This window comes from Astatotilapia calliptera, chromosome 18, assembly GCF_964374335.1.
Source record: "Astatotilapia calliptera chromosome 18, fAstCal68.1, whole genome shotgun sequence".
In the NCBI taxonomy this organism is placed as follows: domain Eukaryota; kingdom Metazoa; phylum Chordata; class Actinopteri; order Cichliformes; family Cichlidae; genus Astatotilapia; species Astatotilapia calliptera.
In genome coordinates, this window is record NC_137439.1 from 22,047,887 (window position 1) to 22,060,845 (window position 12,959).

The 12,959-nt window shown below is 41.2% G+C and overlaps 1 protein-coding gene and 1 long non-coding RNA gene across 2 annotated transcripts; one reads left to right on the forward strand and one right to left on the reverse strand.

The window, feature by feature from the left end:
• Positions 1-916: 916 nt before the first annotated feature.
• Positions 917-12,756, reverse strand: LOC145422064 (uncharacterized). The gene is made up of 5 exons (XM_080293360.1): positions 8,955-12,756; positions 8,560-8,847; positions 1,917-2,249; positions 1,185-1,267; positions 917-1,094 (listed from the first exon to the last, which is right to left on the reverse strand). The coding sequence occupies exons 2-5, from the start codon at positions 8,819-8,821 to the stop codon at positions 984-986; spliced, it is 789 nt and encodes a 262-aa protein (XP_080149486.1). The 5' UTR covers positions 8,822-8,847; positions 8,955-12,756; the 3' UTR covers positions 917-983.
• On the forward strand, positions 2,297-3,290 carry LOC145422073 (uncharacterized). The gene is made up of 2 exons (XR_013903457.1): positions 2,297-2,608; positions 2,684-3,290. It is a non-coding gene; the product is annotated as an uncharacterized LOC145422073 (long non-coding RNA).
• Positions 12,757-12,959: the final 203 nt, after the last annotated feature.

Here is a 12,959-nt window from a genome sequence, read left to right on the forward strand (position 1 = left end):
GTATATTTTTCCACCATCAGTCTCAGATAAAATTTGTCCCCCCAAAATGTAAGAATTAAAAAAAGTTGATTTTAGAATAAAATATAAAACAAACATATATTTTTATAAAATCAGAGTGCCAACAACAATACAAAAATTTCCTGCAAGTTACTTTGATGAAAATGAAAGTAATGTATCTAAATTCAGGCCCAGCATTTAGTCTGTTTTTGTTCAACATTACACAATCACAACATCTCAAGTTTATTAGCCGTTCATACTGTTATCTCTCTCACTGACTTCCTGTGTCTGCAGTCAGCTCTTGTTGTAAGCTGCATGAATGTGAGACAGCTTCATTTTCCTTATTACAGTACTGTGCAAAAGTCTTAAGTCAATTGTTTTCTTTATACAAACACAGTATATGAGGAAAAACAGTTTGTACAATTCTAATGTGCATGAAAGTCTCTTCGCCAGCGTTCTTCTAATTTCTTCAGCAGTCTTCAGGAAAACTCCTCCAGGTGTGATGATGATTCAAAGCATAAACAACACTTTTTACTGCCTTTTGGTTTTTTCTTTGCCAATATATTGTTATATATATAATAGGATGCTATAATTGCAGGAATTTTTTGTAAGCGGCAGATAATTTGAAAGACTTTCAAAAATATCACCAAACATAAAAACGTGTTAATGTGCAGACTGACGCACATTCTGTCTGTTAGCCAAAGATACGTTTAGTGAGAAGTAAAAAACTTAATGTGTGGAAAACTTTGCTGGCAGAGATGGAGGAAGAAGTAGAAAGCGAGGACTGGAGAGGATGAAGGATTATTTTCAAACTTAAGTCACAGTCATGCTATTAAGAGTTTATACTGGACAGTAAAGGCGGGTTAAATAGAGTCGCTGCAGTAATGTGTCAGACATTTAAAACATAAACATAATTAAACAATATTTAAACAATTTTAATCTAAATTCCAACAAAAATGTTAAACTATTGCATTTGTTTCTATGTTTCAATTCGATTCTATTTCTTGGACTGCTTCCTCCTCGGCCTCCACTTCTTCAGCTCTGGAAACATCCGTCTCATCGTTCTCCTTTTTGTCTGATTTCTGCTTTTTGATGACCTGGAGAGACGATACACAATCCACGTTACTGTTCCTACATTTCTCAGCTACCACTCAGTTTCATACATGCTTTTATTTACTCTGATGTACCTTATAGTAGAAATGAAGGGCAATGTTCTCCAAAAGCAGAATCAGTGGCAGGAAAACATATCTCACGATTGGAATTATTGGATCTGTGGAAAGAGATCAGTCACCATGAGACAAACGTTAACAAGAACAGATTATGAAGCAATGGGCTTCCAGTGAATGGCATGTAAAAGTCTCTCCACCCACCCACAATCTTACTACATCACATTTGACACTCCAGACACACATGGTTTAGGAGGCGTGACTCCATCTCGTCAATATGGTGGCCACATTGCATCATTATCAGACTGAACAGCAGCCACCGATGAAGTACCTACAGATAAGTTCGGGAGTCTTTAGTCAACTGATCAAAGGCCTTTGGGAGTGGGGAACCTCAACTCTCTGTGAATGGTAGTCATGGGCTTTGATCAGTCGTTGTTGATCAATTGTCATGACAATTTGCATATTAATGATCAAGGACCTGACCTCCCAGCCCATTGTTCCTTCAGTGGGCTGGTTTCAGCAAATGTGATGTTTATAAGATTGGGGAAACCTGCCGTCAGCTGAGACTGAAGAAGTCACTTTTTTTTTTCTCCCACTGAAAACGCTACATCCAGATGAACAGAATATACTTTTGGGGGATTACTACAGTGATGTTTAACAACATCCATTTCAATATGTTGATATTAATCTAGTGATGTATATGTCATTCAAATACTGCTCACAGCAAGTAGAAATGTTTTGCTGTCTGCTTACATATAATGATAACATGAATCGAGGATGCCTCAGGAGAAGTGAACGTTCCTGCTGACAGAGTTATCTCATACACACAGCTGTAGCGACCATCATGTCCAAAGTCAGCTACAGGGAAACTAAAGGAGGCTGAGTTGTTGACAGATGGCTTTGTGTGTTTGGTGCGTTTCATATTGGAGCCATAGAAGATGAGATTGAAAACTCCTCCAGGATAGTGTTCATTGTTTGTGCAGGTGAAGACGAAGCTGTAACCGCTGATGATCTCTGAACCATCAGGAACCCTGACCAGTCCTCCATCTGGAGATGTCACAGAGATGTTGGGCTGCTGCAGAAACACTGAGAACAAAAGAAAGAACAAATAACAAAGCTATCGTAAGTACAGGGAGTGCAGAATTATTAGGCAAATGAGTATTTTGTCCACATCATCCTCTTCATGCATGTTGTCTTACTCCAAGCTGTATAGGCTCGAAAGCCTACTACCAATTAAGCATATTAGGTGATGTGCATCTCTGTAATGAGAAGGGGTGTGGTCTAATGACATCAACACCCTATATCAGGTGTGCATAATTATTAGGCAACGTCCTTTCCTTTGGCAAAATGGGTCAAAAGAAGGACTTGACAGGCTCAGAAAAGTCAAAAATAGTGAGATATCTTGCAGAGGGATGCAGCAGTCTCAAAATTGCAAAGCTTCTGAAGCGCGATCATCGAACAATCAAGCGTTTCATTCAAAATAGTCAACAGGGTCGCAAGAAGTGTGTGGAAAAACCAAGGCGCAAAATAACTGCCCATGAACTGAGAAAAGTCAAGCGTGCAGCTGCCAAGATGCCACTTGCCACCAGTTTGGCCATATTTCAGAGCTGCAACATCACTGGAGTGCCCAAAAGCACAAGGTGTGCAATACTCAGAGACATGGCCAAGGTAAGAAAGGCTGAAAGACGACCACCACTGAACAAGACACACAAGCTGACACGTCAAGACTGGGCCAAGAAATATCTCAAGACTGGTTTTTCTAAGGTTTTATGGACTGATGAAATGAGAGTGAGTCTTGATGGGCCAGATGGATGGGCCCGTGGCTGGATTGGTAAAGGGCAGAGAGCTCCAGTCCGACTCAGACGCCAGCAAGGTGGAGGTGGAGTACTGGTTTGGGCTGGTATTATCAAAGATGAGCTTGTGGGGCCTTTTCGGGTTGAGGATGGAGTCAAGCTCAACTCCCAGTCCTACTGCCAGTTCCTGGAAGACACCTTCTTCAAGCAGTGGTACAGGAAGAAGTCTGCATCCTTCAAGAAAAACATGATTTTCATGCAGGACAATGCTCCATCACACGCGTCCAAGTACTCCACAGCGTGGCTGGCAAGAAAGGGTATAAAAGAAGAGAAACTTATGACATGGCCTCCTTGTTCACCTGATCTGAACCCCATTGAGAACCTGTGGTCCATCATCAAATGTGAGATTTACAAGGAGGGAAAACAGTACACCTCTCTGAACAGTGTCTGGGAGGCTGTGGTTGCTGCTGCACGCAATGTTGATGGTGAACAGATCAAAACACTGACAGAATCCATGGATGGCAGGCTTTTGAGTGTCCTTGCAAAGAAAGGTGGCTATATTGGTCGCTGATTTGTTTTTGTTTTGTTTTTGAATGTCAGAAATGTATATTTGTGAATGTGGAGATGTTATATTGGTTTCACTGGTAAAAATAAATAATTGAAATGTGTATATATTTGTTTTTTGTTAAGTTGCCTAATAATTATGCACAGTAATAGTCACCTGCACACACAGATATCCCCCTAAAATAGCTAAAACTAAAAACAAACTACAAACTACTTCCAAAAACATTCAGCTTTGATATTAATGAGTTTTTTGGGTTCATTGAGAACATGGTTGTTGTTCAATAATAAAATTATTCCTCAAAAATACAACTTGCCTAATAATTCTGCACTCCCTGTAAAACAGGAACCACCTGGTAGCAGGAAGAAACTCTATACCACAGTTGTGATGTGAAGACAATTTACTTTCAGTGTGTGCATGTGACACATAATAGCCAACTAAACACTGGACGTCAGATAGAAGTCCAGATCATGTCTATCTTGGGTCCTTGACCAGTTCTCGATATCTATACGATGTCCAATTTATCGGCCAACAGTGATCAAACTTGGACGTCAGTATGACGTTCAACATTTGAACTTTAAACTGGGTCATTTCTTTGGACATTATGTGACAGTTTTATTCCCAAGCAGAGAATCCCAGATCTCCCTTTCCGCAACCACCTCCTCCAGCTTGTCTGAGGGAAAACCAAGGCATTCCCAGGACAGCCGAGAGATATAATCGCTCCAGCATGTCCTGGCTCTGCCCCGGGGCCTCCTCCCAATAGGACATGCCCGGAACACCTCACCCAGGAGGCGCCCAGGAGGAGTCCTTGTGAGGATCCGGCCAGGCACAACCTGAAAAAGGGACATGGGCCCATCTTAATGCAGGCCTACCACCCGGAGGAGGCACAGTAGGGGTCGGGTGCATTGTGAGCCAGGTTGCGGCCAGAAGTGGAGATCCTGGAGGACCGATGCCCGGCTACCAGGACTGGCAATCAGGATGGATAGCAGAGCTGTACGTTTTAAGCTGCCAGATTTTTGGCTTCACAACCCTCCTTTGTGGTTCATGCACATCAAAGCTCAGTTTGCTCTTCGGGCCGTTTCAGCCGGCGACATTGCAATACCATCATGTGGAGGCCTCACCGGATCCACTGTCCACCCGCCGTGTGATGACCCTCCTCCAGGATCCCTCCTACCCAAGGGAAATACACTCCTCTCTGTCACCAGTTAATTCGCGACACCAGTTAATCTGGAACACTGGAACGTCAGGTTGAAAGGTGCCATCACTGGTATGTGAACTATCCACTCAACAATGCGCACATTTTGCAAAGTTTCTGTGAGAAGCTTTCTGCTCCAAATCCACTGTGCAGCTGCTCACTTTTGTTTTAACTCAGGAGGCTGCACCATCTTTCAGATGTCCACTGATCACTCTGCATTCCTTCACATATAACTGTTTCTGTCCAGAAAACATACCCTCCACACTCTTAAAACATGAGACTAAAGAGGCTATACACGTAGAAGCATTATAAAAACTGCCCTGTCACACCTGGAGAAGAGAGACACGTATGTGAGAATGCTGTTTGTAGATTACAGCTCAGCATTCAATACCATCGTTCCCTCGAAGCTGGACAGGAAACTGCAGGATCTAGGACTGAGCAGCTCCCTCTGCAGCTGGATCCTTAGCTTCCTGTCTGACAGACGCCAAGTGGTCAGACTGGGCAGCATCACCTCATCCCCCATCACACTGAACACTGGTGCTCCACAGGGGTGTGTACTGAGCCCTCTCCTGTACTCACTCTACACCTACAACTGCACAGCCACTAACAACTCCAACATCATTGTGAAGTTTGCGGACGACACTACAGTGGTGGGTCTTATCACCAACGGTGATGAGACGGCTTACAGGGAGGAGGTCAGCACCCTGACCCACTGGTGTCAAGACAACCATCTCACCCTCAACGTCGCAAAGACAAAGGAGCTGATAGTGGACTTCCGGAGGTGCAGAGAAGTACACACCCCCATCACCATCAACGGCGCTGCTGTGGAGAGAGTGAGCAGCTTCCGTTTCCTTGGAGTACATCTGGCTGAGGATCTTACGTGGTCAGTACACACAAACAAAACAGTGAAGAAGGCTCAGCAGCGCCTCTTCTTTCTCAGGAGACTGAAAAGATTCGGCATGAGCCCCCGCATCCTCAGGACCTTCTATCACTGTGCCATTGAGAGCATCCTCACTGGATGCATCACCACCTGGTATGGCAACAGCACCGCCTACAACTGCAAAGCTCTCCAGCGAGTAGTGCGGTGCTCTGAACGGATAATTGGAGGTGAGCTTCCCTCCCTCCAAGACATCTACAGGAAGCGGTGCCTGAGGAAAGCGGGGAGGATCATCAAGGACTCCAGTCACCCCAGCCATAAACTGTTCAGACTGCTTCCATCAGGAAGGAGGTTCTGCAGCATCCGGTCCCGTACCAGCAGACTGAGAGACAGCTTTTTCCATCAGGCCATCAGACTGCTGAACACGTCATAGACACCTCAGCTTCACTACTGGAACTTCAACATTATGCACTCCACACTGTATATAAATGCCACTTGTTTTGCACATATTCAACTCTGTATATTTTTATATATTTTATTTTATTTATATATATATATATATATATATATATATATATATATATTTTTTTTTTTTTTTTTTTTTTTACTATTTAATTTGTAAAAATGTGTATACACACACACACACACACACGTAGGATAATATTTAGTATACACATCCAGAAATGCATACACTATTATATATTGTACATATATTTATTAGTTTCAGATTAGCCATTCTTGTATTTTGCTCGTTTGTGTTGTTGTGTTTTGCATATCTCTGTTGCTTGTGGGGCTCGCACACAAGAATTTCACTCGCATGTGCTGTGCCAGTGTGCCTGCACATGTGATGTGACAATAAAAGTGATTTGATTTGATTTGATTTGATTTGATTTGATTTGATTTGATTTGATTTATAAAAATGACACGGAGTCTAAGTTTGTTTTTAAAAAGATGTCCACAATGATCACATTTGGACTATAAATAGCCCGTACATGGAGACAAATCTATGCATTCATCAGAGGTAAAAAACAAAACAAAAAAACACCTGACCAAAATTGGAAGTCCAAAAATGACTTATAAAAGACGTCACTTTGCACAGTGGGAGTGAGTCGCATCTATTATAACAACATGGCTTCATAGTAGAAGAGTCCTGGTAGTGAACTGGCCTTTCTGCATTTCAGACCTTTTTGATGGATCAAATAAAAATGACATAATAAACTGGAGTCGAGACTGTTGAGCAGCTTGAATCCTCAGTCTGGCCAACATTTGTTTCCCGTAAGTCCAGCAGCTGGTCTCCTCAGTTGTTTATGTTCTGTTGTTAAAATAAGCGTGGATGCTACACAGTGGTAAACACGACCCTGTCCATGTTTTTGTGATTTGTTGCCATCAAATTCAGACTGAGTGAATATTTTTTATTGAAATGGTCTCAGTGTAAACATGTGATGTGTTTTCTATGTTTATGAGATTCACAGATCATTGCATTCTGTTTTTATTAACACTTAATCCCACCTTTGTTTGGAACTAAATTCTCTTTAACAATTATCTATTAAAGCTCACTCAGGTCAGACTCCAGTCAGACACAAAATTCATGCATAGATTCATGGTTAGCAGTTATTATAAATAGAATGTGTTTATTCACTTAATGTGTGTGCACTCTAAGAGGTGACTGAGGAGTGACTGTTGAGTGTTGCTGGTACTAATTCTTACTCTGGATGGCATTACCTTGGCCTCCAGTAATGCTGTGAGGAACCTTGGAGTCATTTTTGACCATGACATGTCCTTCAACGCACATATTACCGTAAACAAATATGTAAGACTGCTTTCTTCCATTTGTGCAACATCTCTAAAGTTAGAAATATCCTGTCTCAGAGTGACGCTGAAAAACTAGTTCATGCATTCATTACTTCCAGGCTGGACGACTGTAATTCATTATTATCAGGATGTCCTAAAAACTCGCTGAAAAGCCTTCAGCTAATCCAAAATGCTGCAGCAAGAGTCCTGACAGGGACTAGAAAGAGAGAGCAGATTTCTCCTGTTTTGGCTTCCCTTCATTGGCTTCCTGTTAAGTCCAGAAGTGAATTCAAAATCCTGCTCCTCACATACAAGGTCTTAAATAATCAGGCCCCATCTTATCTTAATGACCTTGTAGTACCATATCACCCTATTAGAGCACTTCGCTCTCGCTCTGCAGGCCTACTTGTTGTTCCTAGAGTATTTAAAAGTAGAATGGGAGGGAGAGCCTTCAGTTTTCAGGCCCCTCTTCTGTGGAACCAGCTTCCAGTTTGGATTCGGGAGACAGACACTATCTCTACTTTTAAGATTAGGCTTAAAACTTTCCTTTTTGCTAAAGCATATAGTTAGGGCTGGACCAGGTGACCCTGAATCCTCCCTTAGTTATGCTGCAATAGACATAGGCTGCCGGGGGATTCCCATGATGCATTGAGTTTTTCCTTTCCAGTCACCTTTCTCACTCACTATGAGTTAACAGACCTCTCTGCATTGAATCATATCTGTTATTAACCTCTGTCTCTCTTCCACAGCATGTCTTTATCCTGTTTTCCTTCTCTCAACCCAACCAGTCGCAGCAGATGGCCCCGCCCCTCCCTGAGCCTGGTTCTGCCGGAGGTTTCTTCCTGTTAAAAGGGAGTTTTTCCTTCCCACTGTCGCCAAAGTGCTTGCTCATAGGGGGTCATATGATTGTTGGGTTTTTCTCTGTATCTATTATTGTGCGATCTACTGTACAATATAAAACGCCTTGAGGCGACTTTTGTTGTGATTTGGCGCTATTTAAATAAAATTGAATTGAATTGAATTAACCAATTGGTAAATCATTGAAATACATACTTTACTTCTTATATTAAAAAATGTTATATTTTCATTATAATAACCTGTAGTGGGCGTAACAAGTAAACACAACATTTTCACTGTCACTTTATGACTGTAATTTAAACAATATTACATTTTATTACCAGTAACGGAGACGTTGACAGAGTCACTTGTGGAGATGCTGGAGTCGTGTGAATATTCACACTGGTACAATCCATCCTTGTCAAAATCTACTTGGAGGATCTTGAATGTAGCAGAGTTGATAGTTAATGTTTTTTTCTGACTGAATGAGCCTGAAATCTGCTTCAGAGTAAATTCTCCTTGTAGAAGCTGTTGGCTTTGAGGTGATATTGAACAAGTGATGCTGACATCGCTTCTCCGCTCAACTTTACCAGCAGGAATCATGAAGATTCTGGGCTTTGGAAGGATCACTGAGGAAAACAGAAATCACAGAGAGAAAGCGTGTGTAACAATAATGACAACAGTTTTATCTTGTTATATTTATAATTTTTAGTATTTACAAAAAATCACTTCTCACCTGAGCAGACAACACCAGCATCCTTTTGGTGAGTACAGTCATGTGTCCCAAATCCTCTGTGCTGACACTCAGTCAGAGATCTCTCACTTCCTGAACAGGACACATCATCAAGCCAGATGGATCCACTTCCCTCACCAAAGACAGCAGCACTCTGTGCCGTTCCACAGCCGAGCTCTCTACAAACCACCTCAGCATCATTTATGTCCCAGTTATCATCACAGACTGTTCCCCAAGTGTTGTTGTAAAAGATTTCGACTCTTCCAGAGCACAAAGTGCTTCCAGATAATCTGACTGGCACACCTGGGCACAGTAAACAAACACAATTAATTTCAGAAATTAAAACAATCCAAACCTGCAATCCTTTGCTCAGTGTACACACTGAACTGATTATGAATTATAAAAAAAATACTGACGGGACAGATTCATTGAATTGCTTCATGCTAACACTTGTTCAACATTGCCAGAGATTTAGTATGAACCACAATGAGGAGTGTGCATGCAGTATGTTCATATCTGAAGTTAAATTTAAAAAAAAACAAAAAAACTTTCAACTGGGAAGTGACAAATCCAATAGTGTCAATTGAAATATACCTCATGGATCCCACATAAATACAGAGGTAGATATACATAGACCACATGAAACAATGGCTCAAATCTAAAACTGTACAAATATTGTAACCTTAATTATTACATATTTGCCTTTGATCAGTAAAGTTTCTTACCTGAACAGACAACACCAGCATCCTTACTGTGTGTACAGTTATGTGTCCCAAATCCTCTGTGCTGACACTCAGTCAGAGATCTCTCACTTCCTGAACAGGACACATCATCAAGCCAGATTTGTCCTCTTCCTTCACCAAAGTGAGCGGACTGAGTGGCATTCAGGGCTGTTCCACAGTTTAACTCTCTGCAGACCACCTCAGCATCATTTGGGTCCCAGCCATCATCACAGACTGTTCCCCATCTGTTACTGTGATTGATTTCAACTCTTCCAGAGCAACGAGCTGACTCAGATTTATCTGGATTAACTAATCTTATCTGATCACCTAGCAAAAAAAGACAAGATTAGACTGTGTTTCTAATTTATTTTCTTATTTTTTATTCATTAAAGTCAAAGAAGCAAATAAGGGTGAGTTTGGGTCACTGAAAACAAAAAAGTAGAATATAAATGAGCTTGTGATATAGTTCAACTCTTCCAGAGCAAAGGATGGACCCAGGTAATCTGATGGGTCCACCTGAACACAAAACAAATGCAATATTTTTTTCTATTTATTGTTTAGAACAGCAACTATTTGAACATCTTTGTGAGACTCATCTGAAGCGCACTCAAACTCACAGTGGAGAAATAAATGGCTGGAGCTCCACACAGACAGACGTTTTTCTTTTTAAGAATTAGCAGTTTAAAAGGATGATAGAAAAAAACATATTTCTCTGTAGAATACAGCTACATTTACAGGGGGAAATTTTATTACTGAATATGGCACAAATCAAATCAAATCAAATCAAATCAAATCAAATCACTTTTATTGTCACATCACATGTGCAGGCACACTGGCACAGCACATGCGAGTGAAATTCTTGTGTGCGAGCCCCACAAGCAACAGAGATGTGCAAACACAACAACACAAACGAGCAAAATACAAGAATGGCCAACCTGAAACTAATAAATATATGTACAATATATAATAGTGTATGCATTTCTGGATGTGTATACTAAATGTTTTCCTACGTGTGTGTGTGTGTGTGTATACACATTTTTACAAATTAAATAGTAAACAATAATAAAATAAAATATATAAAAAAATAAAAATATACAGAGTTGAATATGTGCAAAACAGTGGCATTACTGTACGGTATGTAGTGCATAATGTTGAAGTTCCAGTAGTGAAGCTGAGGTGTCTATGACGTGTTCAGCAGTCTGATGGCCTGATGGAAAAAGCTGTCTCTCAGTCTGCTGGTACGGGACCGGATGCTGCAGAACCTCCTTCCTGATGGAAGCAGTCTGAACAGTTTATGGCTGGGGTGACTGGAGTCCTTGATGATCCTCCCCGCTTTCCTCAGGCACCGCTTCCTGTAGATGTCTTGGAGGGAGGGAAGCTCACCTCCAATTATCCGTTCAGAGCACCGCACTACTCGCTGGAGAGCTTTGCAGTTGTAGGCGGTGCTGTTGCCATACCAGGTGGTGATGCATCCAGTGAGGATGCTCTCAATGGCACAGTGATAGAAGGTCCTGAGGATGCGGGGGCTCATGCCGAATCTTTTCAGTCTCCTGAGAAAGTAGAGGCGCTGCTGCGCCTTCTTCGCTGTTTTGTTTGTGTGTACTGACCACGTAAGATCCTCAGCCAGATGTACACCAAGGAACCGGAAGCTGCTCACTCTCTCCACAGCAGCGCCGTTGATGGTGATGGGGGTGTGTACTTCTCTGCACCTCCGGAAGTCCACTATCAACTCCTTTGTCTTTGCGACGTTGAGGGTGAGATGGTTGTCTTGACACCAGTGGGTCAGGGCGCTGACCTCCTCCCTGTAAGCCGTCTCATCACTGTTGATGATAAGACCCACCACTGTAGTGTCGTCCGCAAACTTCACAATGATGTTGGAGTTGTTAGTGGCTGTGCAGTCGTAGGTGTAGAGTGAGTATAGGAGAGGACTCAGTACACACCCCTGTGGAGCACCACTGTTCAGTGTGACGGGGGATGAGGTGATGCTGCCCAGTCTGACCACTTGGCGTCTGTCAGACAGGAAGCTAAGGATCCAGCTGCAGAGGGAGCTGCTCAGTCCTAGATCCTGCAGTTTCCTGTCCAGCTTCGAGGGAACGATGGTATTGAATGCTGAGCTGTAATCTGACACCAATGGAAAGGTCCAGAAACTTACACTGGATCCAAAGAATCCAGATGAAACTTGATGTGGTCTCACTCTTCACTTCTTCAAGACTCTTAAAGGACAACTCCCACAAGAACTTAAAAACCTGGGACTCTCCATTATTTGGTCATAGAACAGAAAAAGCTTCTCGATTGAGAGGCAGAACATCTTCAGGAACCTTCCAGTCACTTTTCTTTCCAAGCTAATTAGGTGGCACAGTTTGGCACAGTCGTCTTTCAGCCCCGACCGCATGTCCATACAAGTGCTGACAGGTGAGAAAGCTGACATGTTACGTCATGTCAGATTCTGATGTGTCGGGTCCACGCTTTGTGTTTAGGTCTTTGCGTGGAATCGTTAACCTGCTCTCAATTGTTGTTTTAGCTGTTTGTTGGTTGTTGGAATGAAAGCTTTAATCTGAGATTCTGGTGTTTCTTGCAAAATACATATATATATATTTAATAATCAATTCAGGATTTAATGAATCGATATCGCATTATTCAAGCTAAAATCGATTTTAATCTGAAATTGATAACTGAAACCCACAACTAATGCATGTGGCAAAAATGTGATAAATAAGCAAATTCACTTAGAAAAAGAAAAAAAAGAAGACAATAAAAAAAATAGAAAAAATATAACAAAAAAATATAAAACAGCCGCAGTGTGCAGCATTCATATTTCACGAAGAAAAATGTCTTTGAGCTTTAAAAAGAAAACTAAATTACTGGCAACATAATCTAAATGTTACAGAAACTATTTTAAAACTTAATTATTTCAAAATCCTTGATTTATTAAAAATGTGATTTTTAACTCAATGTAAAAAGAGATTGAATAACTGTTGACTGCATTGCCTGAAACCTTCAAAATAAGATGCTCTCTGAAATGTAGCAATAAGTTTAATTTCAACACTATTAAAACATGATTCATGATAGAAGCTTGTAAAAATACAGGGCAGTCATTATTGTGCAATGTGATGGTGCTAAAATAGGAGCTAAATGACTTGCAAACAGATAAATATGGCCTAATATTATAAACCAAATAAATGTGCTACAATTGTTTTACATTTTACTTTTCCAGTTGACATGGATAATCCTGAAAAGAGTTATTGTAGTAAGTTTAAGTTTTCATTAAATGTTTTTTATATTTGAT

What these genes read in the sequence shown, in the direction of transcription:
- LOC145422064 (XM_080293360.1), bottom strand. Translation starts at nt 8,821, where the DNA reads ATGATTCCTGCTGGTAAAGTTGAGCGGAGAAGCGATGTCAGCATCACT. An exon ending in TGTCAACGTCTCCGTTACTG is followed by an intron (nt 2,250 to 8,559) that starts GTAATAAAATGT and finishes TTTTGTTCTCAG; the next exon opens with TGTTTCTGCAGCAGCCCAAC. An exon ending in CCCTTCATTTCTACTATAAG is followed by an intron (nt 1,095 to 1,184) that starts GTACATCAGAGT and finishes TCGTCTCTCCAG; the next exon opens with GTCATCAAAAAGCAGAAATC.